The sequence below is a fragment of the Macaca nemestrina genome, unplaced genomic scaffold (genome assembly GCF_043159975.1).
Source record: "Macaca nemestrina isolate mMacNem1 unplaced genomic scaffold, mMacNem.hap1 Scaffold_52, whole genome shotgun sequence".
In the NCBI taxonomy this organism is placed as follows: domain Eukaryota; kingdom Metazoa; phylum Chordata; class Mammalia; order Primates; family Cercopithecidae; genus Macaca; species Macaca nemestrina.
Window position 1 is genome coordinate 350,710 of NW_027257698.1, and position 26,530 is coordinate 377,239.

At 47.3% G+C, this 26,530-nt stretch overlaps 1 protein-coding gene across 1 annotated transcript in view; it reads right to left on the minus strand.

The window, feature by feature from the left end:
• The window catches only part of LOC139361484 (sterile alpha motif domain-containing protein 1-like), a 258,949-nt gene that overhangs the window by 231,025 nt on the left and 1,394 nt on the right, over positions 1–26,530 (minus strand). Inside the window, exon 3 of the mRNA XM_071090066.1 lies at positions 14,867–15,347. Coding sequence (XP_070946167.1) covers positions 14,867–15,347 — 481 coding nt within the window. The remainder of the gene's footprint in view (positions 1–14,866; positions 15,348–26,530) is intronic.

The window sequence follows — 26,530 nt, forward strand, 5'->3', positions numbered from 1 at the left end:
GAAAAGGTATATCTGTGCGCACACAGATGCATACACATGCATACACGTACCTATACATGTACACACGTGTGTACATATGTGCATACACATACACACATACACGTGTATGCACGTGCACACGTGCATGCACATGTACACGTGTGTGCATGAGCGCACATGCATGCACACATACGCACATACATGCATACACACGCATATGCACATACACGTACACTCATATACACACATACATATACACACGTACACATGCACACACATACATGCATATACACGTGCACATGGACACGTGGACACGCACATACACACGCATACACACATGCACACACATGCATGCGTACATGCATACGTAAGTATCATCTCAGGTACGTGGATTCAAAATTCTGATGCAAACAAGAATAATTACAAAACAGGGTAGGGTGTCAACAAGTGAGAATTGAGATGAAAGTTCTGATATGTTCCAGAGACAAGACGGGAGGTCGTCACATCACATAAATATCTTACCCATTTTAAACGTGACAATTCCTGCCAACATCGGCCTGGATTAAGATGATTTCATTGACATAAGGAACAGAAAATATAATATTTATTCTAATGAGATTCTGTAATCATTACATTATTTTCACAATTATAAGTAATCACTAAATAACTTCCTCCCAAGGGTCTAAAAATAAAAATAAGATAACAAAAGAAGGTCACAGTCCTGACAGCTTTATCATGCAAATCACAACTGTGAAAATCAAGCATGTTTTTTAGACTATGCCCTCCTCAAATATCCTTCCTGGAATTTTGTACCAGTAATGGCTGGTAATTAATTGTTATACCAGCTGGAAAGTATATCATTTGGGGTATGTGAAGTAAACATGTAAAGAGAAATGACCACACACACCTGAAACCAGGCCTCATTTCACAACTGTTTCCTACTTTCGATTTGCTTAGTTTACTTCATGAGGTATCTCGAGGAGAGAAAGCAGAGCTGGGATCTGCCCTGAGGCTGCTTCGGGAAGAGCTGGGTGGGCACCAAGACCCTCAGACCGAGGGCTGAGCTGCGTGGCTATGACCCCATCACTGCAGCTCCCCAAGCGTGTGTCCCTGTGTGCCACGCAAACCCCTGCCACACAGGTGACACACGCCACACGCCTGACACAGGCTCAGCACACAGGGAGCGATCAGTAAGTGGTGACTAGAGAGAAGTGATGGCCTTCAGCGTGGACGGAGAAAACAGGCCACAGACTCACAGAGGAAACGCCACAGATCCACAGACGGAGAAAACACCACAGACGCACGGACGGAGGAAACACCACAGACGCACGGAGGTAAGAAAAGCGCCACAGACGCATGGAGGGAGGAAAAGTGCCACAGACGCAGGGACGAAAGAAATGCCACTGACGCACGGACGGAAGAAACACCACAGACGCATGGATGGAGGAAACGTGCCACAGAGGCACACACGGAGAAAACAGGCCACAGATGCACGAACGGAGGAAACGCCACAGATGCACGGACGGAGGAAACAGGGCAGAGACGCCCACACACCAGTGTGGAACGTCGGACAGGAACGTCCCGGCCATGCACTGTCCACTCCCCCTAGAGACTTCCCACCCCAGAGCACTCAGGATGGCTGTGGAGCGCCTGCCACGCACCCCAGAGGCGAAGCTGGGGAGCCAGAGATGAACAGGTTCACGTCCATCAAATGCAGCTGCAATCCCTGTAATAACTGCAGGTCACTATTAAACAGAAGGGCACCTCACTTGGAATAAAAGCACTCTGCATGAAAGAACTAAAGATTGGCTGGAGACAGCTTAGAAACCGTCACCATTATTCTTGTTAGTGACAGCGAAGCTTCAAGAGTGGTCATTTTTCCTGTAGAAATCCCATAGAGGTGATTCCTGGAACTCATTTAGAATATTTCTTTCCCAGAAACCACACAACCAAGAACTTAATAGTGCCGTCTCTTGACCAGAAAGATTCAGATTTCTGATGAAACTAAACCCTGTCCAGCCTCCTGATTCTAGAAGATGCTATACAGAAAAGCTAACTCAAAGGGGTCTCATTTCTTTTGTCGTCTATGACACATATAAAAAAATTTTTTTAATATACAAAAAATGTAGGAATTGTACAGTGAATACCCATGTGTCTTCCCCCTGGATCACAGATTAGATTTCAATGTAAAGTTCTAAAGGTTCCCAGCTAAGGAAATGTGCAGTGTAAGCCTCTACCTGGTTAGAACCAAGGGGAATGGAATGAGCTTTTCCCAGCCTTGCTGCTCAGCTGGGAGGGGCTGCCACAGCTCAGCCACCCCACCCCAGAGCACCCAGGATGGCTGTGGAGTTCCTGCCACCCACCCCAGACGTGAGGCTGGATAACCAATCGCGGTGTTAAGAATGAGCCAGCCTTTAGAGGCCATGTGGTCTATACTTGAATAGAAAATGTTCCAGGAAACTAAACATTCCAATGCATGCACTGAATTCCTAACCATTTGAAACCCAGGCGCCTCATCCATATACGAAGAATAACGCTCTCTCCTGGGAAAGCATTTCAGAAGGACGAAAAAGGATCCACATGAGAGCAGCTGAAAACTACAAGGCATCATGCAATTATAAGCCTTTTTCTATATCTTTGTTTCAAGGAATGTCAGCATTGTAAATATTGCAGTTCATCCCACATCACCTTTCAGGAGCAAATCATAACGATCAAAACTATCAGCAGAATCACTACCAGCTCAGTCGCCACGTGCTTCTTCTTCCTGCATGACAATTCCTGCAGAACGATGGGACCATCCCAGAATGGCTCCCTGCCATCATGTGCCCATTCTCCTTCCCCAGGGAGCTATTCCTGTACTCATGGGGCATGGGAAACCTGTATAACGTCACCAGAAAGTCCTTGTTTGACTTACACACTTCCCAGAAGGGCTGATTTTATCCAGACTCCTAACTGTGTCAAACACTAAACCTAAAAAATCATCAAGAAACCAAAGAAATGTAAGGCCAGGTCCTGCCCCGGGTGCATGGCTACTAGGGGAGAAATAGAAAATGAGACATGAAAGGAAACTTTTAAGATATTCAGACCATCACTGGATGATTCCAGGAACCCATTACAGATCATTGCTCTTCCTAATAACAGGAAAGAAATTCTAAAATCCCAACAGGCATGGTGAGTCCCTCACTTGCATGAAGTCAAAATAATAATCCATCACTCTCTTCAAAAGGACAAAAGAAAAACTCTACTTCCTCTTCATATTAATTTGTGTAAAGCAACTTAAGTGAGAAAATCTTAATGTCTGGACTGTGATATCAATAGCAAAATAATCCCAAGATTCCCAATTAAAAGATACAGACGGGCTGAATGAATTTAAAACAAGAAAAACTGACTATATGCTGCCTACAAAAAACTCAGTTCAGCCGCAAAGACACACATAGACTAAATGTGAAGGGATGGAAAAACACATTCCACATTAATGGAAATCAAAAGTGAGCAAGAGTAGCCATATTTATTTCAGATCAATCACAATTTAAGTCAAAAACTGTAAAAAGGAGACAAAAAGGTAATTATATAACAAAGAGATCAAAATAGCAAAAGGATATAATAATTATGAGTATATGTGCACCCAACAACAAAGCACTCAGATATATAAAGCAAATATTAGTAGATCTAAATAGAAAGAGAGGTCGGGCGCAGTGCCTCATACCTATAATCCCAGCATTTTGGGAGGGATGTGGAGGCAGGTGGATCACCTGAGGTCAGGAGTTTAAGACCAGCCTGGCCAACATGGTGAAACCTTGTCTCTACTAATACAAAAAATTAGCCCAGCATGGTGGCACATGCCTGTAATCCCAGCTACTTGGGAGGCTGAGGCAGGAGAATCACTTGAACTCAGGAGGTGGAGGTTGCAATGAGTTGAGATTGCACCTCTGCACTCCAGCCTAGGCAACAGCAGCAAAACTCTGTCTCAAATAAATTTATATATACATATATATACACACACACACATATATATATGTGTGCGTATATATATATATAGAGAGAGAGAGAGAGTGAGAGAGAGAGACAGAGAGAGACAGGGAGACACCAACACAACAATAGTAGGAGCTTCAAAATCCCACTGTCAGCACTGGAGGTCATCTAGACAAAAAATAACAACAAAACATCAAATTTAAAGTCCAGTGTAGACCAAATGGACCTAACAGACATTTACAGAACATTTCATCCAACAGATACAAAATGCACATTCTTCTCCTCAGCACATGGAACATTCTCTAGAATTCACCACATGCTAGGCTACAAAAGAATTCTCAATACATTTTTTCTAAAATTGAAATAACATCTAGGATATTCTCAGACTCTAACAGAATAAAGCTATAAATCAACAACAAGGAACAGACACTTCTCAAAAGAAGACATTTATGCAGCCAATAGAGACATGAAAAAATGCTCATAATATAGAATGAGACCACCACTTCTCCTGTTGTCTTTCCCAACTTTTCCCCGTCTCCCCTTTTCCCTAGTTTATAAGACAGGAGAAGGGGAAGAAAACAAAAAGTTGGAAGGAAACAGAAGTAAGATAAATAGCTAGACGACCTTGGCACCACCACCTGGCCCTGGTAGTTAAAATAATAATAATAATATTAACCCCTGACCAAAACTACTAGTGTTATATGTAAATTCCAGACATTGTTTGAGAAAGCACTGTAAAACGTTTTGTTCTGTTAGCTGATGCATGTAGCCTCCCATCATGTTTTGTCTGCGGCTAGTCCTGCTACAATAATCACTCGCCATCAGAGAAATGCAAATCAAAACCACAATGAGATACCATCTCACACCAGTTAGAATGGCGATCATTAAAAAGTCAGGAAACAACAAGTGCTGGAGAGGATGTGGAGAAATAGGAACACTTTTACACTGTTGGTGGGACTGTACACTAGTTCAACCATCGTGGAAAACAGTGAGGTCATTCCTCAAGGATCTAGTACTAGAAATACCATTTGACTCAGCCATCCCAATACTGGGTATATACCCAAAGGATTATAAATCATGCTGCTATAAAGACACATGCACATGTACGTTTATTGCGGCACTATTCACAACAGCAAAGACTTGGAACTAACCCAAATGTCCATCAATGACAGACTGGATTAAGAAAATGTGGCACATATACACCATGGTATACTATGCAGCCATAAAAAAAGGATGAGTTCATGTCCTTTGTAGGGACATGGATGCAGCTGGAAACCATCATTCTCAGCAAACTATCGCAAGGACAGAAAACTAAACACCGCAAGTTCTCACTCATAGGTGGGAAATGAACAGTGAGATCACTTGGACACAGGAAAGGAAACATCACACACTGGGGCCTGTTGTGGGGAGGGGGGAGGCGGGAGGAGGGAGGGATAGCATTAGGAGATATACCTAATGTAAATGATGAGTTAATGGGTGCAGCATACCAACTTGGCACGTGAATACACAGGTAATAAACCTGCACATTGTGCACATGTACCCTAGAACACAAAGTTTAATTTAAAAAAAAAATCAACAACAAGGAGAACTTTCAAAACTGTATAAATACATAGAAATTAAACAATATGCCCTTGAATAGCCAATGGGTCAATGAAGAAATGAAGAAGGAAATTTAAAAATTTCTTGAAATAAATGAAAACAGAAACACAACATATCAAAGTTTATGGTATACAGCAAAAGCAGTATTAAGAGGAAAGTTTATAACAATGAACTCCTACATTTAAAAAACAGATTTAAAATAAACAACCTAACAACGAACTGCAATGAGCTAGAAGAGCAAGAACAAATCAAATCCAAAAGTGGTAGAAGAAAAGAAATAACAAAGATCAAAGAGGAACTAAATAAACTTGAAACTAACAAATATAAAAATGAAGAAAAAAATGTTGGTTTTTTGAAAAGATAAATAAAATATACAAACCATTAGCTACACTAAGCAAACAAAAAGAAATCCCAAAGAAATAAAATTAGAAACAGAAAAGGAGAACGATAGTTGATACTACAGAAATACAAGGGATCATTACAGACTATTTTGAACAATTGTATGTCAACAGATTGGAAAATCTAGAAGAAATGGATAAATTCCCGGACACGTACAACCTACCAAGATGGAACCAAGAAGAAACGGAAATCCTGAAGAGACCAATAATGAGTAACATGTATGACTAAGTAATAATAAAAAGTCTCCCAACAAAGAAAACCCCAGAACTAGGTGACTTCGCAGCTGAATTCTACACATTTTTATTTCAATTCTTCTCAAACTATTCCAAAAGTATTGAAGAGGAGGGAATCCTGCCAAGTTCATTCTTCAAGACCAGCATTACCCTGATACCAAAATAAGACAAGGACACAATAAAAAGAGAAAACTATAGGTCAATATTCCTGATGAACACAGATGCAAAAATCCTCAACAAAATACTAACAAACTGAATCCAACAGCAAATCAAAAAGATTATACGCCATGATCAAGTGGGATTTATCCCAGGATGCAAGGATTGCTGAACAAACACAAATCAATAATCATGCTACATCACATCAACAGAATTAAGGACAAAAACCATAATATCATTTCGATAGATACAGAAAAAGCATTTGATAAAATTCAACGCTGCTTCATGATAGAAAGTCTCAACAAACGAGGCACTGAAGGAAACATACCTCAACACAATAAAGGCCATATGTGACAAACCCACAGCTAACATAATGGGGAATGGGGAAACACTAAGAGCTTTTTCTCTGAGATCTGTAAAAGACAAGGACGCCCACTTGTGCCACTCCTATTCAACACAGCACTGAATGTCCTAGTCAAGAGCAGTCAGGCAAGAGAAAGAAATCAAGGGCACCCAAAGTGGAAAGGAGGCACTCTAATTGTCTGTTTTCAGACAATGTGCTCTTATATATTAAAAAAAAAAAAAAAAAAAAAAAAGACTCCAGCAAAAATCTCTTTGAACTGATAAACAAATTCAGTAAAGTTACAGAATACAAAATCAACATATAAAAATCAGTAGCATTTCTATAGACCAACAATGAGCCAGTGGAAAAAGAAATCAAGAAAGCAATCCCATTTAATTACAAAAATATAAAATAAAAATAAAAATACCTCAGAAGAAATCTAACCAAGAAGGTTAAAGATCTCTATGAGGAAAACGATATTCTACCCTCGGAAGGTAGAACAGTGGCTTCTAGAGACAGGAAAGGGCGGCGGGAAGGCAGAAAGGGAGAGGTTGTCTAATGGATACAAAATTACATCTAGATAGTAAAAATAAGGGTTAGTGTGCTATAGCCTTGTAGGGTGACTATAGTTTACAATTTATTGTATATTTTCAAGCAGCTAGAAGAGAGGATTTTAAATATTCCCAGCATTAAGAAATGACAAATGTTTGAGATGATGGACATGCTAATTACCCTGAGTTGCTAATTACACACGAAAAACATGTATTGAAATATCATACTGTATCCCATGGATATGTACTATAATGTGTCCATTAAAAATAATAATTGTTAAAAACCCAAGGGTCATTTCTCATGTGTCCTATGTCAGTGTTGTGGTCCATTGGTGGAGACCTAGCCATTTGCAAGTAAGACTATAGTCACTTGAGCTGAAAGCAAATGAATCGTCACAAAAATTACCACTGGCACCAAGTCTTTCCAGAATTTCCTGCCCACAACACTGCCACAGTCACTGTGGGCAGGAAAGACACACTAGCACCCAAGTTTCAACCCCAGTACAGTTGATGCTTTTATTTCTCTGGTTTGGAATAGGTGTGTGTTCCTAATTTACGTCTACTCCAGCTGTCCCCTTGCTTAAATAGCTTCTTAAGGATAACTTCCTCTTACTAAATTCCAACAGCTTCTGAGCATCCATTATATTCTCCAAAGTAAATAAAAAGAGAAAATGTGTTGAAAGCCTGATAATGTTCACTTAAGAATCCAGCATGATGTACAGCTTAAAATGGCTACTCCACCTTGTTCCTTTACATGACTTTTAAAGTAGCCCCAGTTATTATACATAATTGAAGTCATAATTTCTGCAATACCATTAGGTCCATGAACGGTGGGGCCAGGGGACTTCAAAGTCTGTCTCCGATTTTTTTGTTTTTAAAAAGGAAAGCTCATGAGAGTAGGTAATGAAAATAAATATTCACACAACTCGGAACAGGGGATGGTGAAACATAAAGCTCCAGCCTGGCACAGGTGTCCAGCCAGTGAGGGTGGGGACACAGACTCATACGGTCCCCACAATCCCTCAGAAGTGCCACAGACAGGTGGGTGGCCTGAGACAGAGCCAGGATCCGAATTCCAGGAGCTGTCTGGCTCATGTGCACCGCATGTGGTCCACAGTGCACGAGGATGCCCAACGTCACCAGTCCCGGTGCAGAACACAAGAATGCCCCATGGCATGAGCCCCCGCTGCACAGCATAGCCCGAAGGTGCCAGCTCAGACTCCTACACACGCTGGTCACCAAGGCACTGCCCTCCAGGAAGGAGGACCCCAGAGGTCGTGGCAGGGTGAGGTTCTGCTCTTCATCATCCCCGAGCAGAGGGGAAAGTACCAGCAGACATTTGGGGAGCCTCTACACGTGGTTCTGGGACTCTGAGTGGAGGTTCAAAGATGTCCCTAGGTACGCCAGACTCAAACCTAAAAAAGACCCATTCTTCCAGATATGCCCAGACTGGAACCTATATAGGCCATCCTTCCTAGCTTTTCTCTGGAAAAGCAGGCTTAAAAGAGTATCGACTAAAAGGCGCCACCAGGAAGACAGAAGTCCTATCTTTAAAAAAAGATTTTTTTTTTTTTTTTAAAAAGAGGCACTGAGGCTCTCACCCATCTGAGCACAGAGTACATGCTCGGCAGCATCTGTCAGAGCAGAGCAAGTACACACATGCTCTCCATGCCCTGTGCTCCCAGCACCCGTGCTCCCCGCACCCATGCTTCACACGCCCGTGCTCCCCACACCTGTGCACCGGGCATCCGTGCTCCCCACACCCGTTCTCCCCGCACCCATCCTCTCCACGCCCATGCTCCCTACACCTATCTGTGCTCCCCATGCCTATGCTCCCTGCAGCCGTGCTCCCCGCCCTGTGCTCCCTGCGCCCATGTCTGCTCCTCGAGCTTTCTTCCACTGGTTTCCTCTGTACATCCCTCTTGATAGACACTGTCACCTCGAATCACCTGGCTAAATGGAGGTAAAGAAAAAGTCTAGAGTAGCACATTGGAGGACAGAGTGGAAGTGGTTATTTACCAAGCAGGGCTATGAGATGAGCGCATCTGATCCCCATTAATCCTGACGGTCAGTTGATTAGCCCTGTTCAACAGCTGGGGACACTGAGGTGTGGAAGGACGGGCTTGCTTACCCCAGACGATGCTGACAGTGTGGGCCCAGCCCAGTCCCACAGCCACCAGGAGGAGGCTCCTCACTGGGCAGGCGCGGAGGTGCAGCCCAGAGAACGCTTGGGACCCTGGCACAGACTCCTCAGGAAGGAAACAGAGAAAGGCCCACAGAGACTCAAGCAGCACAGAAGAAGGTCACCCACAAGTTAAAAATAGATGTTTGTGCTTTACCGTCCCAGAGTGCTAAAAATCCAACCCACTCACACGCACAGCCTGACGTGAGCCTGGCCTCCTGCAGCACTGGGCTAAGCGAGAGACGTACCTGCCTCTCTCCCGACAATAGCAGACTTGGCAGCTATTCTTCAATGTACTTGACACGCTTCCGTGAGGATTAAGCGACACTCTGTCGACACTGGCTAAGTTTAATCCTGACACAGCCAACCATCTAGATCTGCAGTGAACAAACAACTTACTTTGGATGATTCTGCCACTAACAAAGACCCTGAATCTCCCACCAAAGCTTAGTGACACGACTTACCTTTCTGTTTTCATTTCAGGTACACTGGCCCACATGATCTAATTTACCTGCTGATAATGCCTTGGAAAGACCACCAGGGGGCCCCACACCATTTTCAGCTTTAGAGGGATGTGAATTTCCCTTTGATGAGAAAGGTGATGGGGAAATAAAACAAGGATCCAAAACAGATGCCTGTGTGTTTCCTGGGAGTGATAAAGTCAGGAACTGCCTCTGTGTGTCAGGCGAGGGAGTAACAGAGACAATGGCACCAACTCCTGAGACAGAGGACCTGATGCATGGTGCAGCCACCGCCTGTGGCCAAGGAAATTCCAGGGAATGTAGACCCCAGTTGCATGGTACAGCCACCATGTGCGACCACAGAAACTCCAGGAATGCAGACCCTCAGTCACATGGTACAGCCACTATCTGCAGCCACTGAAATTCCAGAGAACGCAGACCCTCAGACACATGGTACAGCCACTATCTATGGCCATGGAAATTCCAAGGAATGCAGACCCTCAGTCACATGGTACAGCCACCATATATGACGACAGAAATTCCGAGGAATGCATACCCCAGTCGTATGGTGCAGCCACAGCCTGCAGCCACAGAAATTCTGGAGAACGCAGACCCCAGTCGCATGGTACAGCCACCACCTATGGCCATGGAAATTCCAGGGAACAGAGACCCTCATTCCCATGGTACAGCCACCACCTATGGCCACGGAAATTCAGGGGAACTCAGACCCTCAGTCACATGGTATAGCTACCACCTGTGGTCACAGAAATCCTGGGGAACACAGACTCCAGTCGCATGGTGCAGCTACCACCTGTGGTCACAGAAATCCTGGGGAACACAGACTCCAGTCGCATGGTGCAGCCACCACCTGCAGTCACAGAAATTCCAGGGAATGCAGACCCCAGTCACATGGTACAGCCACCATCTATGGCCACGGAAATTCCAGGGAACATAGACACCAGTCGCATGGTGCAGCCACAACCTGTGGCCATGGAAATTCTGGGGAATGCAGGCCCCAGTCTCTAAAGTATGAACTTCACTGCAGTGAATGTGGAAGAGTTTCTCTCTGTGCAGAGCTCAGTATCCAGAAGGGAAGATGGCCCCAGGAATGCCTTCCTCCTCTTCAGAGCTCAGGGCCTAGGGCTGACACCCTTGGGAGGGGTCCTTGTTCAGCAATTGTGCCTGTGGAGGGTCCCCCAACACTCACCGTGCACCTCCTAGGAGCGGAGGCTACAACAGGGAGCCAGAGACCAAGCTCTGCTCAGACAACAGTGAGCTGATGGCCTTCCACTCTAAGTTCAAGAGGGACCCAGGGACCAAGCTCTGCTCAGACAACAGTGAGTTGATGGCCTTCCACTCTAAGTTCAACAGGGACCCAGGGACCAAGCTCTGCTCAGACAATAGTGAGCAGATGACCTTCCACTCTAAGTTCAACAGGGACCCAGGGACAAAGTTCTGCTGAGACAACAGTGAACTGATGGTCTTCCACTCTAAGTTCCAACTGCATGGAATGTGTATTCCATGAATGCTTGTTAAATGAATGATTCATATAAGGTCATCTGTGCTGACCTTTGCTGGTCTGCTGACTGTGAGCTTCAGAGCATAGGCCTCATTCCTGGAGCAGCCAGCTCTTCCCAGAGCGACGGCCGCTGCAGGGCAAAGCCCAGAGCTTCTGTCCTGCAGCAACACACTCAGGACCCTGCGCTGGGCACGCTGGGGGCCTCTCCAGCAGAAGATCCTCAGCCCTGACCTTGCAATACCAGTGAACCCCAGGGGAGTCCCAAGTGCTCAAAATCATGTAAATGTCCATTGTGATTTAACATATCAATTTTAGAAGAAAGGGCATATTGCCACCTCCCTCCTCAAACTAGGGACTATAAATCGATCCATCACCCTAACTGAGACTCTACCTTAAATTCTGCTAAAACTACCATCCAAACACTCAAATTTACATTAGCGTTAAGGGAAAAAAAAAAAACTAAACCAAACACCTGTAAGAAACGGTCAAGTAACCTGTGATACATCAACCCAAAGATTAAACATGAAAACAATGAAGTAGCAAGATATTAAAAGAATATAAACTCTATGTACATCATGGCCCAAGGTTCTAAAATTACACAGAGACAAAGACTGGAATGGAAGGGGGATATGTTTACAGATACATTTTTTATTTTTTAATTTTTAATATTACTTCTCTAATGTATGATTTGACTAACCAGATAATTCAGCAAAAAATAAAAAAATTAATTATGCCTATAGATAAATATGTAAAGAATCCTTCTCTTTGATGCCAATGGAATTAGTTTGGGTCTGACCCACAGTCTTCAATCTTTTAATTAAGACACAAAAATCATCTTTCAAGCTGTTAGGAAAAAAAAAAGAAAAAGATTGAAAACCAGGAGCCCAGAAGAAAAGGACTCGCTATGTATCACAGCGTCTCTCCACGCCTCTCCACCCCGGACAGTGCTCCCTCTTTCCCCATTTTCATACCTACTGCACAAAACACTTAGTAAAGAACTATCTCAATTCATGAGTCACACAGCACAAAGGGCCAGTGTCGCTGCCAAACATACCCTGCAGCCCCAAAACGAAGAGGCAACTGGTTCCTTCCTTCCTCAGTGAAGGAAGAATGAGAGGCTGCTGGTTGTCATTTTAAATCTCACACCTCAATGTCTTAGCACTTTCCTGCTTTGTTGGTTTCCAGGGCTTATTAAAATTAACCACCACCCCCCCCCCCCGCTGGATATTGAAGAAAGAAAGCAGGACGGTTGTGCAGGCTTCCAAGAGGCAGAGAACTCCTTCCGCGGCCACCTCTGTCTTTCTACCCACAGCAGCCGGGTTTACCAATTAGTCTCCCTTAAAGAGCAGTTTATGCTCATCGAGAACAAATGGATGCAATTGCTTCTTTTGAGATGCAGCAAGTTTTGGACCCTCAGCAAAAAAAAAAAAAAGAAAGAAAGAAAGAGAAAAAACAGGGCACTGGCACAACAGTCATAACCTCTGCGTGGCACACACACAGAAGGAAAGTTAAAGCCCTGGAGGCGGAGGCGTTCGGAAAGGGAAGGTGGAAGCAGGAAGGACGCCCACGGGATAGAGTGGTCAGAAACAGACCACCTCACCAAAGGGCGCCTTAGACGTTCCAGAGGACAAAATGCCCCTCTTTCCAGGGTAAACACCCATTTGCCAAACTCAGCCAGTGATGGCAAGCAGGAGTTTGCTTTTTTTTTTAAGGCGTCTGAGTAACGATGACAAGAGCAAGAAATGAGCTTAATAATGGGACTGACAGGGCCCTGGGCTGGTGACTCTGCTGATGTGCACAGCATCAAAACCCAGGTTCCTCAATGCGCTCCCTCTGCAGTTCAGGACAGCACTACAACTCACCCCATCAATCACTGCTTAAAAAATCAGTTCTAAAAAAAGACGACCCATTTGAAAGCAGCCGGAGGAGGAAGACAGAGAGTGTCTCACAGAATCCAACCGCTTGTAGCCTCGGAACCATAACAAGAATATGAAACTAGCGGGTCCAGTGTGAGGCAGAACAGAGACGCCGTCACGGCTCTCAGGAGGCTGAGCGGGAAGCGCATGGCTCAGGCCCCGCAACGCCCTAAGGGCGCCTGGAGCAGCCCACAGGCCTGTGTCCTTCGTGTGGGTTCACCTTCCTAGTTTCCTGGGTAAATTCAATGTACAGCATTTATTCGCCAAGAAAAGAACATTCAAATCAAACTACTGTCATAACTCTGAAGGGCCCTTAACACTCCAGTCCACACGTTCAAAAGCCCACAAATATCAGTGCTGCCACTGTGCAGGTAACAATGTTTTGGATGCATCATGCACGTAACCAGTAACGATGTTTTCATGTTTTCCGTAGCCATCTCATTCAGGATACTAAAATGATCTGTGACGACTTGATACTTAGTTATCTGTGATTTTCAGATAGATTTAACGAGGCTACCTGGCCAAGAAGGCCTCACCCTCCTGAACCCGGGCACCAGTGCCCCTACGTGCACCCGGGGCCTGGGGAGCGCAGTCTCCACCACCTCCCACTCTTCAATGTTAAATGTCCTCCCGGCGCGCCTGCGTCGTGGGCCCAGGCTCGGGCCCCTCCTGGAGAGCCCTTTCCACATTACAGGACAGGGGAAGCCCAGAGCCCGCGCTGCGGCGCCGCTGACGTCCCGGAGTCCCCGCTTCCTGGTCCTTCCCGTCCGCGGAGGCTGGCGGGGAGGGCCTGGGACCCATTTTAGTTTTCGGTTTTGTCACGAGCCGGAAGGCGACAGCACATGCGAGCGCAGGAAACCCTTTTTTAAAATCTTCCAGCGGAAACGCGAGGGGCTGCCGGACCGCCTCGGAGACGCTAGGCGGGAACCCAGAGCACCCCTGCCGTTTCCCGCATTGCAGCAGCCGGGACCCCGCCCACGCCGCGGGGGGCCGGAGGCGACAGGAGGCCCGCCGGGATCCGGCCGTTTCTTCCTCGACATGCTGGGGGGTGGCGTGGGGCGGAGTTGGGGTACGGGGGCAACTTAAGAAGTGATCGCGCTGTACCCAGGATTCGGAGGGGAAGCCCGGCCCCATCCTACAGCTCAGAGGCAGAACGACCCCGGAAGGTGCTCCAGGCGACCCCCTCTACCAGGCTCAATTTAAAACATAAACCGGAGAGGGTGGAAAGCTCACTATTTTCCGAATGGAGGTTCCTACCGCCATGTTCCTTCCTCCTCCGCCCCACCCGGCAAGGTCCCCGGGGCTGCCTTGCCGGCTCCCGCCGCCCCGCAGGTACCCCTGCCGCTCCCGGGCACGGGCTTCTCCCCAGTTCTTCCCATCGCTTCCCCGCTCTTCTCCCCAGTTCTTCCCATCGCTTCCCCACCTTTCCCCGGGTCCTCCCATCGCTTCCCCCTCTTCTGCCCGGTTCCCCCATCCCCTTCGCCGTGCTCTCCCCTTCTCCCTCTTCTCCCCTTCTCCGTCCGTCCCTCCCTCGCCGCCCGGAGGGGGGCACGCACCTTGAGCACGTCCCCCGCTGGTCAGCACGCCGATGGCCTTGCCGGTCCCGGAGAGGTGCTCCAGGAACTTCCGCAAGGAGGCCCGGGAGTCGTCCGCGTCCAAGGCGAGGAGGCCGAGGGCAGCCGCTAGTCCGGGTGCGCAGCAGGCAATGGAGACCCTGCCGGCGCGCGCCCGACTCCGAAACGCTGCCCCGCCCGCGCCCCCGCCCGGCCCTAGCGCCAAAGGGCCTTGACGGGCGGGGCCCAAGCGCACAGGAGGGGCTGCGGCGGTGGGGGCGCGGCTAGGGGCAGGGGCAGGGGCAGGGGCAGGGAAAGGGGCAGAGAAAGGGGCAGGGGCTGGCCGGGGGCGGGTGTGGGCAGGAGGACCTACGCGGGGGTCGTCGTAGGTGGCTGCCGCGCTAGCGGTGGGTGAGGTCGCGGAGGCGGGGGTAGCACCACAAGTGGGCGGGGTCCCTGGGGGTGGGGCCGCGTTGCCGGTGCGCTAGCCTCGCGGGTGGGTTGGAGGACTCTGGTTGGGGCCTTTAGAGATGCCCGGAGCGCCACAGGTGGGGGCAGGGGCAGCGACCGGGGGAGGGGAGACCGCAGGGGGGCGGGGTCACATCGTTCGCTGGGCCGGCCAAGGCAGGGCGGAATAGAACGCCAGGAGCATCTCCCGGGGCGGGGGGGGGGGGGGCAAGGGAGACCGTGAGTGGGCGCGAACGCCGGGGCCGGTGGAAACCCCGCACTTGCGGGGAGCGCCGATGGCGGGGCGGGGTGGAATTGGGGCGCGGAGACCCCACCTGGACGCGGAGGCTCGCGGCAGGCCCGGTAGATCCGGCTGTTGTCAGCGCCGAGCCCGGCCGCGCGCACAGCTTCTTGTTGGAGGCAGGATTCCTCCTGGGGCTGCGCTAGGAGCCTCTGCGGGCGGCTTCCTCGATCCCCGCCCCCACGTTTTCTCTGCAGCCTGAGGTCGGGAAGGACGCACGGAGAGTGGATCCTCCAGGTGGTGGGAAAAGCTGAGCGCGGCGAGCTTAGCTATGACGAAGCTGCGATTTCCCGGGTCCACGGGGTCTGTGGCGCTCCCGGGCCCCCAGCCCGTCCCGTTGGGAGAAGAATCCTTGGGGTGGGGGAGAGTATCGGGGCGCTACACTCAGAGACGCCTGGGCGCGCGAAAGTCAGAGTGGGACAGGAGGAGGCGCAACGGGACTGACCTGGCGGGGAGGCGGGACGACCCTTCCTCCCTACGAACAGGCGCGCTGCTGTACGCTGTGCCGACCTCGGCTGACTTCACCGGCCAACTCCACGTGCTGAAATACGCACATCCAAAGCGCTGTGCCAGTTGCCCATCCACAGCTTAACAGCCTGGTGCCAGTTACTTGCGATGGGAGAGGGAGCAGCCCCTACAAAAGCACGGGCTTATGGGATCCCGGTTCCTTCAGTGCTCACCCCACGAAGAAGGGCTCCCAAACGGCCCCACTCGAGGGCTTTCCGGAGGGTGGTCCTGCGCAGTGGGTGTTTGTTGAACAGATAGGAAACAACAAAAGAGACTAAGAAGAGGTTTGTTCTATGAACCCGGGAAAGTGAAGCAATCGCAAAGGAGAGTCTCACCAAAGGGCAATCCTGGGGAAAAGATGGAGAGGCATGGATTTTTCTTGGATGTGTGCCTCATCCTGGGGCTCATCCCGCTGAGCATCAAATACTCATTGCAAAAGAGGAAAAAAAAATATATGCTGCGGACAATGCTGGGTGGTCTAATCTCTCCCTTGGCCAGAATTAACGGCGAAATTCCTAACCCCTCGTGGTCCTCAGAATCACCTGTCCTATGCACACCCCCATTAAACCACTGAAGTCCAGTTCCTGGGAGCTCAGCCAGGAAATGTGTAGTTTTAAACAAACCACCTAGGTTATCCTGATGAATGCAAAGTCAGAGAGCACTGCTCTCATGCAGTGAACCTGAGCATTATTCTATTAATTAAAAGGGAGAAGAGAATCCTGGCTGTCTTAAGGTGGCAGTTGAGTGGCCTTTGCCTTCTGGCGGGCAGAAGAGCAGACCGAGGCTCTAAGCACCTGCACCCACAGCTGGGCTCAGGATCTGTGCTGGAGAATAGAAGGGCTAATTTAATTATTCATGCCTTTTTAGAGCATGTTACATGTGGAGAAGGTGGGCCACACTGAATTTTATTTTAGCCAAATACCCGTTATCTCCTTATACAATTGATATTTTTATATTGAACATTAGGGGATTGGTCATTTGTCATCAAATTGTCTGTAATACAGAAAATGATAGATACAACCTAACAGTTCAAACATGATGAGTTAAATAAATGATGGTAAAAATATGCGCTGCAATAATATTTAGTTGCTGTTACCGCTACAAAGATATGTGTCTACTGACATGGAAATATGTTCAGGACATACAAATAAGTGAAAAGGCAGGCCTAGAAGCAGTGTGAGCCTGTGTGTGAGTGCGTACGCGTGTGTGTGTGTGTGTGTGAGTCTGCATACATATGTAAATGTTTCTGAGCATTTTATTTCCTTTCTTTTGCTTAGTATAGGCAATGCCATTTTTCTCTGCGATGAACAGGTATTGTTTAGGGAATAGAAATAGTTAATGAAAAACAATAAAATTTAGAGTGTCAAGACCCCCAAGGTTACGGATTATATTCAAAAGTTTGTCTGTGTATAAGGGCTGGGGTCAGGGTGGTCACTGACGGTCCTCACACATCTGTTCTTATGAGTTTGGCCCATTGCTCAGTCAGTCAGGGAATTAACATATATTAATATATACCTGTAGCAAAGATGGAAAAGAATAGCTATGGCTTTTTTTTTTTTTTTTTTTTGGAAAGTCATGTATTTCAATGTTGCTACAACTAGAGGTTTTTTGTTTTTTTTTTTTTTTTTTTTTTAACTTTGGCCTTAGCAATGAATCTTCTAATTCAAGAGGAAGATATTACATGCCGTGCTGACCGTACAGCTTCCACCCAGTAGGACCTGAGGCGTGTGCTTGTTCTTTATTGTCCCTTGACAGATTACTCTAAAGGCCCACACCAGCACACACTTATACCCCAGGAATGATTACTCCTTGGGCCAGGAGTTCAGGCAGGCTTCACTGGGCCCTCTGCCCCAGGGGCTCTCCAGGGCTGCAGTAGGTGTCTGCCTAGGGCTGCTGTGTCTTCTGAAGGCTCAGGCTCATCAGGGGAGGAGCTGCTTCCATGCTCACTTCTGTGTTGCTGGCAGGATTCTGTTGCTTGCAGGCTGTTGGACTGAAGGCCCCAGTCTCTCTGTGGCATCAGCTTCAGGTTGCCCTCTGCCCTGGGCGGGTGACTGGCTTTGCCAGAACTAGCACCTACCAAGAGCCAGGGAGAGAGTTCCAGTGGACAGAACCTCAGCTCCTCCCAATCCAATCTCAGGAGAGACCGCCATCTCTTTTGCCTGGTTCTATTCATCAGAAGTGAGCCGCTGAGTCCAGCCCTCTTCTAGGGTCTGGCTGTGAACACTAGGGACAGCGGCCAAGGGGAGCCACTTGGGAGGGTGGTGCTGCCTGGGACCTGCCTAGGACAAGTTGAAGGAGAACATGCATAGGGACAGCTGCCCTTCCCACTTCCCCTCAGTGGTGAGCACAGGAGTTGCCAATGTGCCCTAAAGGAGTTCTGGCATCCCAGGAGGGAAGCAGCTCCCAGCCATGAGGACACCATGACCCAGTGCCCCAGCATGTGGGGCTGCACATTCCAGGGCTACCTGAGCTGCAGCCTCTTCCCCTTCTCTGCTGTCTCGGCCTGTGCATGGAGTGGGCATCTCAAATCTGCAGGGGCCAAACTGAGCTCAGGCCTCTGCACCCCCCACACAACCCCCCATCGCTCAGTCTTCCTCACCTCAGCTCCTGGTGACTCCATCCTCCCAGGGGCTCAGGCTGAAGCCTTGCAGTGCTCTTCCACCCTGGCATCTAAGTCCTTCAGGAAAGTCCCTATTGGCTCTTCATTTCATCTGGAGCCACTGGGGCCAGGCCACCACCTTTGACCTGGACCGGAACAGGCTCCCTCCTCATCCCCTGCTCTGCCCCAACCTCCACCCCACCTCCATGTCTCGGGTGTCCTCAGCTTCAAAGTCAGGGTGCACCTATCAGGATGTAATTCAGGCATCTTCTCTGCTGACTCGGAGTCACAGACCCCACACAAGCCACACTGGCCTGTCCTCCGGTCCCTTCAGATCCTGGTGCTGCCCAGAGGCCCATGCAGGCACCCGACAACCTCAGGCCCAGCCTGCTCTTTCCTCAACCTAGGCCCTCCTCTCCCTACCGACTCTGCCCACTTTCCACAGGTCTGTCCTGCAAGGTCTCCTGCACGGTGAGGCCTCCCCAGATCACCCTCTTAGAAATTTTGAGCTCCATGCACACTCCTGTTCCCTCCCTGCTGCTCTTAAAACATCCTCGTCAGTGTCACACATGGGGCATTTCAACTATCTGCTGGGCTTCTCGAAAGTTCCCCCGGCTGAACTCTGAATGCTGTGGATTCAGAGATCTTTGACTATTCCCTGCTGCAGTCCCAGGGCAACAGCAGAGCCCAGGACAGAGTGAACCTGTCATGGGTGCTGCTGAATGAATGAATGAAGGAGGGAGTGAGTGAGTGAGTGAAGGAGTAAATGAGTGAGTAAATGAGTGAATGGGTGAGTGAGTGAGTCAGTCAGTGAATGAGTGAGTGAGTGGATGAGGGAAGGAAAAATGAGTGAGTGAGTGGGTAAATGACTGAATGAGTGACCGTGAGTGAGTGAATGAATTGCCAAGGGAGTCAATGAGTGAATGAGTGAGTGAGTGAATGGGTGAGTGAATAAGTGAGTAAGTGAATGAATGAGCGTCTTAGTGAATGAGTGAGTGAATAAGCAAGTGAATAAGTGAGTGAATGAGTGAGTGACCGAGGGAATAAATGAGTGATGAGTGAGTGAGTGAGTGAATGAATGAGTGAGTGAGTGAATGAATGAGTGACTTAGTGAATGGGTGAGTGGGTGAATGAGTGAGTGAACAGATGAGTGGGTGAGTGAGTGAATGGGTGAGGGAAAGAGTGAGTGAATGAGTCAGTGAGCGAACAAGTGAATGAGGGAGTGAAGAAGTGAGTGAATGAACGAGTGAGTGAGTGAATGAGTCAATAAATGAGTGAGTGTGTGAGTAAAGGATGAGTGAATGAGTGAGTGAAGAGGTGAATGAGTGAGTGAATGAGTGAATGATTTGAGTGAGTGAATGATTGAGTGAATGAATGAGGAAATGAATGAGTGAGTGAATAAGTGAGTGAATGAGTGAGTGAATGAGTGAATGGGTGAGTGAGTGAAAGGGTGAGTTAGGGAATGACTGAGTGAGTGAATGAGGGAATGAATGAGTGAGTGAATGGGTGAGTGAATGAGTGAGTGAGTGAGTGAATGGGTCAGTGAATGAGTGAGTGAGTGAGTGAATGGGTCAGTGAATGAGTGAGTGAATGAGTAAATGAATGAGCAAGTGAGTAAAAGGGTGAGTGAATGAGTGACTGAGTGAATGAGTTAACGAGTGAATGAATGAGTGAGTGAATGAGTGAGTGGGTCGCTCAGGAGATGAGGACAGGAGTTGCCCTCTGACTGCTACAGTAGACAGGAGCTGAAGGAGTCTGAAGGGTGGGAGGTGCTCACTCGGTACATACACCCTGCTCCACACATTCCCAGAGAAACCTAGTCTCACCAGAGTGGTCGCTTGAGAATTATTAGTAACAACCTTTTTCCCAATATTTCATATATGCAGGATGATTTCTTACTTTCCTTGAAAATGCCAATCGTTTTTTGGACTTGGAATTCTCCACTGCTGGTCCACGCCACTGTATTCTCCCATAGGGGCATCCCCCGAGTTGGACAAAGAGTCATTCCCAGGAATGGATAAAAGCCAGAAGGGCATCATCAGGTGGGGCACCTTCTCCTATCATCCTCCCCTTCCTGTCTAGGTTACCCTGAGTGACTTGGTTTGGAGGTCTACAAAATGCAGACATATCAAATTTAGATAAAAGCCTAAGCAGTTTAAGAGGTTGCAGTGCTAGCAGGAAGGTCTTTGGCTCCCGGCACCCTCCTCCTGTCCAGTCTCTGCTGGACCCAGGACTCTGACTCCACCTTCGGCCTTGGGGGTTTCCTCCCTTCCTTCCCAGCCACTGAGCCGGCTTGGGCTAATCTGCAACCGCAGAGGCGCAGCCCTCCTCCTTTCCTCCTGCCTCTTCCTCTCTTCTCACTTTCCTTCTGCTTCTTTCAGGACTTTGGAAAGTCCAAGAATAAGCAAAACTGTAGACCAGAAAACGCTGCCTTGAGCCCATTCCCCTCCCAGCAGCTTCCCTTCAGACTCCTTGATCTTGAAAACTTATTTTGCTTCGTATCTAGATGCTAAACTTTATATAGAAAACAGGTGGGGTTGGTTTCTTGGCCGGGTACAGTGACTCACACCTATAACCCCAGCGCTTTAGAGGCCAAGGGGGAACGATTGCTTGAGGTCACATGTTTGAGACTAGCCTGGGCAACACAGGGAGACCTCGTCTCTACAAAAATTCAAAAAAAAAAAAATTGCCTGGAGCGATGGCACATCTGTAGTCCCAGGTACTTGGGAGGTCGAGGCAGGAGGATCACTTGAACTCAGGAGTTTGAGATAACAGTGAGCTATGATTATATCACTGCACTCCAGCTTGAGTAAGAGAGTGAGACACTATCTCCTAAAAAAATAAAAATAAAAAGTGCTGGAGTCCAAGGCCACAGCCAATTGCGATATGTAGATCTTTTATTTTTATAATCCGCCTCTCTTGTCTAAGTGCCAAATGACACTTTCATTGTGTGCAACTACTTCCACTTTTGACTGGCTTCTCTTTCCTTATGTATTAAGAATCAGGTTGTATAGAGTTCTGAGAAAATAAAATAATAAATCAGCTGCGTGCCATGGCTCATGTCTATAATCTCAGCACTTTAGGAGGCTGACACAAGGATTGCTTGAGACCAGGAGTTTGAGACCTGCTTTGGCCACATAACGAGATCCTGTCTCTACAAAAAATAAAAATAAAACGTTAGCAGGACATGGTGGCACACCTGTAGTCCCAGCTACTCAGGTGGTGGAGGCCTGAGGATTGGCTCGAGCCTGGGAGGTTGAGACTGCAGTGAGCCGTGATCATACTACTACACTTTGGCCTGAGTGACACAGTGAGACTCTATTTCTAAATAAATAAATAGTATAATATAATATAATATAATATTAGTATAGTTTAAAAACAGATGGAAGCTTCCCAAGACTTTGATGCGGAAACAGGTTGCCCTGAACCAATTAAAATTAATGTCCAAAAACCGGAAAGAAATGAAAGAAAGAAGTTGAATTATTTCTGTAAAGTATGAGGCCACTACAAGTTTTACTTTCTCTAGGACATTTTCTCAGTGGTGTCAACTGAAGTCCACTTCACAGAATGACTTCATCTCCTGAGCACATTGGAGAACGATGATTAAAGAGACTTCCTGGCACTCCCGATATTTTTAGTGTCACATGGAAGCAGCAAGAGTCATATGTGTGAAATACGTGGTATTAAAGCGGAAGACATTGGTTTGTTCTTTCATGAACATCATCGGAACATTTCTCTAACGACTAGCGTTATGTCAGAAAATGGGGAGAGAGAGATGGTTGTTTATTGGCAAATAAGTTACATAAATTTCCCAGTTAGAAAAACAATCATGATTTTAGCCTTGTCAGATGAAGTCAGATACGCCCTATGCTTCAGTTATGGAATGCTACCTCTGAATATTGATTGACAAGTATCTTCCACAGACCTGTGATCTGTCGCTGTGTATAAGCTTGAATTCATAACTACCAGTCCTTGAAGCTCCCTTGCTGCCTGTGCTGAACTGAAGTGGCTCCCAACTGAGGCATTCAAGGGAAAACTCACTGAAATATTTGAAACCACCGCCATGAACAAGAATGCTCTTCCTGTATGCTAGGATGTACACCCAGAGCGTTATCTCATTAGTTGTATAAGCCAGCATCCCGCAGGATCTTTTACCTTTTTTGGGTGTCAACTTCGAGATTCTGATGTAAGCTGCAGACCTCTTCCTCTTCCAGGCGGGCTGGAGGAGAAGGCTGGGCTGGAGGGGAAGGCTGGGCTGTAGGACAAGAGTGGGCAGGAGGGAAGGGTGGGCTGGAGGGGAAGGGTGGGCTGGAGGAAAATGGTGGGCAGGAGGGGAGAGAGGGAACCTGTGGTCTTCCTCAGGTTGCAAGAGAAAGAGAGCAGATGGGGAAGGATCCGTTACGTCTTCATCTCACATGCGGTAAATCAGTCCTCTACATAAGCCTTTATATAAGATAAGGTGAACATAGACCAGCTTCCTGTGGAGATGTAGCTATCTGTAGCTATCTGCTTAGGAACAAAAGGAAATGCAGTTTCTTGCATGATTCAGCTTCCAACTTAATGATTTTTTTCCGTTTTGGCTGTGAGTTGGGGTCCCGAGGCTTTATTTTTCCCTGTGCACTATATTGTATGTGAAAATTGTTGTTTGGGACCTAAAGTTGTTTACTTACTCCACCTGCATCCGTTAGCTCCATTTCCATTTGGAGTGGCTTCTGGAAGGCTGGAATTGAAATCCACCAGTGCCCATTTCAAGGTGTTCCCAACATTGCCTGGGAACAAGGAGCCCGGATACGCTTCCCTGTGGATGCAGGTCAGTCATCATAACGCACAGAAACAGCGTTGACCTCAGCCTGGAGCCATCGTCCTGAAAGGGGATTCTTCTCAGCTCGGGCCCGAGACTGATCCCTGAGAAGCGGCTGCTCCATCCCTGAACCCTTCCTGCTTATGTCTCCTTACTTCCTAGTGATCACGGCATTCAGGCTCAGAATGCCGCAGGCCTATCCCACTGGAAGCTGCCAAGGTGCCTCCTGCCACTCAGGACGCCCGGCACAGCAGCAGGATCAAGGGACCAGCAGGGAAGAGGCTGCAGTGATTTGGGGGAACAGCCCAAAAATCACCTGGAACCTGGTGGCAGGTGGTCCCACCTCCTCCCCAATATTATGTCCCAGAGAAAATGACAATATGAGCAGCTCACGTCACCATTATTAGCAGAGTCTTTTTATTCTTTCCTTAATTTTTTGCCATTAAATGGAGCTCTATAGGCCCATTTTCTTTTTTCTTTTTTTTTTTTTAGACAGAGTCTTTTTCTGTTGCCCAGGCTGGAGTGCAGTGAAGCGATATTGGCTCACTACAAGCTCCGCCTCCCGGGTTCACGCCATTCTCCTGCCTCAGCCTCCCGAGTAGCTGGGACTACAGGGCCCCGTCATCATGCATGGCTAATTTTTTGTATTTTTAGTAGAGACGGTGTTTCACTGTGTTAGCCAGGATGGTCTCGATCTCCTGACCTCGTGATCCACCTGCCTCAGCCTCCCAAAGTGCTGGGATTACAGGCATGAGCCATCCCGCCAGGCCTATAGGCCCATTTTCTGCTTTTAATGCCACCAGTACATGAAATTCCAGAGCTGCTTCTGTAAAACATACTTTCATTTTCATTATTTTATTATTCATTACATTAATTCTAGTATTTTATTCTCTTTGTTTTTTTAAGAAGAACTTCAGCGAGAGAGGGGCTATCCCTGCTGCCTTGTGGCTGCAGAAGGAGAGAGAAGGAGCCTCTCCTAAAAAGGGTTTCGTGAAAGCCCTGAGGCGAGATACTCACTTCAGAGGGTTCAGGACAAGGACACTCACTTTGTTCTGTGCGGTGTGGAGACACGGGTGAGCGTTCCTCAGTGACACCAACTGGTTCCCTCTTGTCCTCAGCTGCCAGTGCCCTGGGCCATGTCATTTGGACAAAACCATTTTCCATGTCCTGCCATCCATTCCACGGAGGCAGGAGAAAAGGGTCTGGAGGCAGGAACATAAGGCCGATTCACCTTGACTTCCGAGAATGAAATGAAATGGAAACTCTTGGGGTATGACAAGAAATATCCTCTCCATTTACACAGGGCTTACACCGAGTACATGACTTTGTAATTTTACTTCATCCTCTTCATTTACGTAGGGTACACACCAAGTAACCAATGGAAACCTCGAGAGGGGATTTAAGCCCTAGAAACTTCAGTAACGGGCCCCCTGTGCTCAGGCGCTCTCACCCTGTGGAGCGTGCTTTCATTTTCTGTAAATGTCTGCTTTGCTGCTTCATTCTTTCCTTGCTCCATTTTTGCATTGCGTCCAATTCTTGGTTCAAGGCACCAACAACCTGGACACTTTCAACCAGTAACATTATCTTAATATCTTGTTTTAAAACTGAATTCTGTTTTTCATCTGTTCACCTAGTTTTTAGAAAATAACAATGAAATACCAATTGGAGCTTACCACAGCTTAATAGGAGGGTCATTATGAGCTATACAACAGGTTTGATGTTTAAAAGTTTGCAACATTTTTTATTGCTCTTTCATTTACAAACTACAGTAAACATTTAGTTTTTTATGTTTAATTATGAAATATATGACACCTAAGAGTCTATAAAATTTGGCTGGGCATGGTGGCTCATGTCTGTAAGCCCAGCACTTTCGGAGGCTGAGGCGGGTGGATCATTTGAGGTCAGGTGTTCAAGACCAGCCTGGCCAATGTGGTGAAACCCGTCTCTACTAAAAAAATACAAAAAGTTAGCTGAGCATCATGGCAGGCACCTGTGATCCCAGCTACTCGGGAGGCTGAGGTGGGAGAGTTGTTTGAACCCAGGAGATAGAAGTTGCAGCGAGCCGAGATTGTGCCATTACACTCTAGCCTGGGCTACATGAGCAAAACTCCGCCTCAAAAGCAAACAAACAAACAAAACTGAATGCATAATCTGATAGATTAATAATTGCGCTGATGTCATCATGCATTAGCATCGAGTGTCTTGAAAGGCTACAATACGCCCTTCTTTGATCACCTGGGTCTCCCTTCTTCACCCAGACATAGGACTAATGTGTTAATGTTTGCCTTGCTTTTCATAAGTTATATCATTTCTCTGTATATTATTCAGCCATGTCATATGTTATAGTTTGTGAACTGTATATGGAATAGCAGTGTATTTTTCAGTAATTTCCTTTGTTCACTGTAATTTTTCATTGCTGATGCTTCTAACGGCAGTTCATTTTCACAGCTGTATCATATTCCACAATGTGACTATGCCAGCTTTTTTCCTTGATAGAGATGTATTTGGGTGGCTTTCAAGTGTTTTCTATGTCTACAATCACTGCCTAAATATTCTTGCCCCGTATGTGTCTCTTGGAGAAGGCAGTGCAAAGGCATTTCTGGGGCAGACATGCCTGAGAAGGCAAGTGTGAGGCCACAGAGGGGCGTGTCTAGCTTTTTATGAAATACAGTCTCTTAACGGGAGCAACAGCAGTGGATACTTTGCCAGCAGTTGATCTTTTCCACATTTTGGATTTTTGTGGCTCTGCTCAATTTGTTTCTTGATTTATTGGATGTATCCACAGTACTTTGTTTACTTATGTTTTGTAACTTTTTGCACAGGGACTTATCTTTCTTGGAATTTTAAGTGGGGAGATATTTTGAGGACAGGGTTGCATTGTTTCAGCAAAGATGTTCACTCACATGGGGTAGAGGTGAAGTTAGCAGCCGCCTGGTGCCACGTCGATTTGACCCATGCTCTCGAGGTCTTCCAGCATGAACTCCTGGAGGATTGTTTCTCATCGGTTCTCAG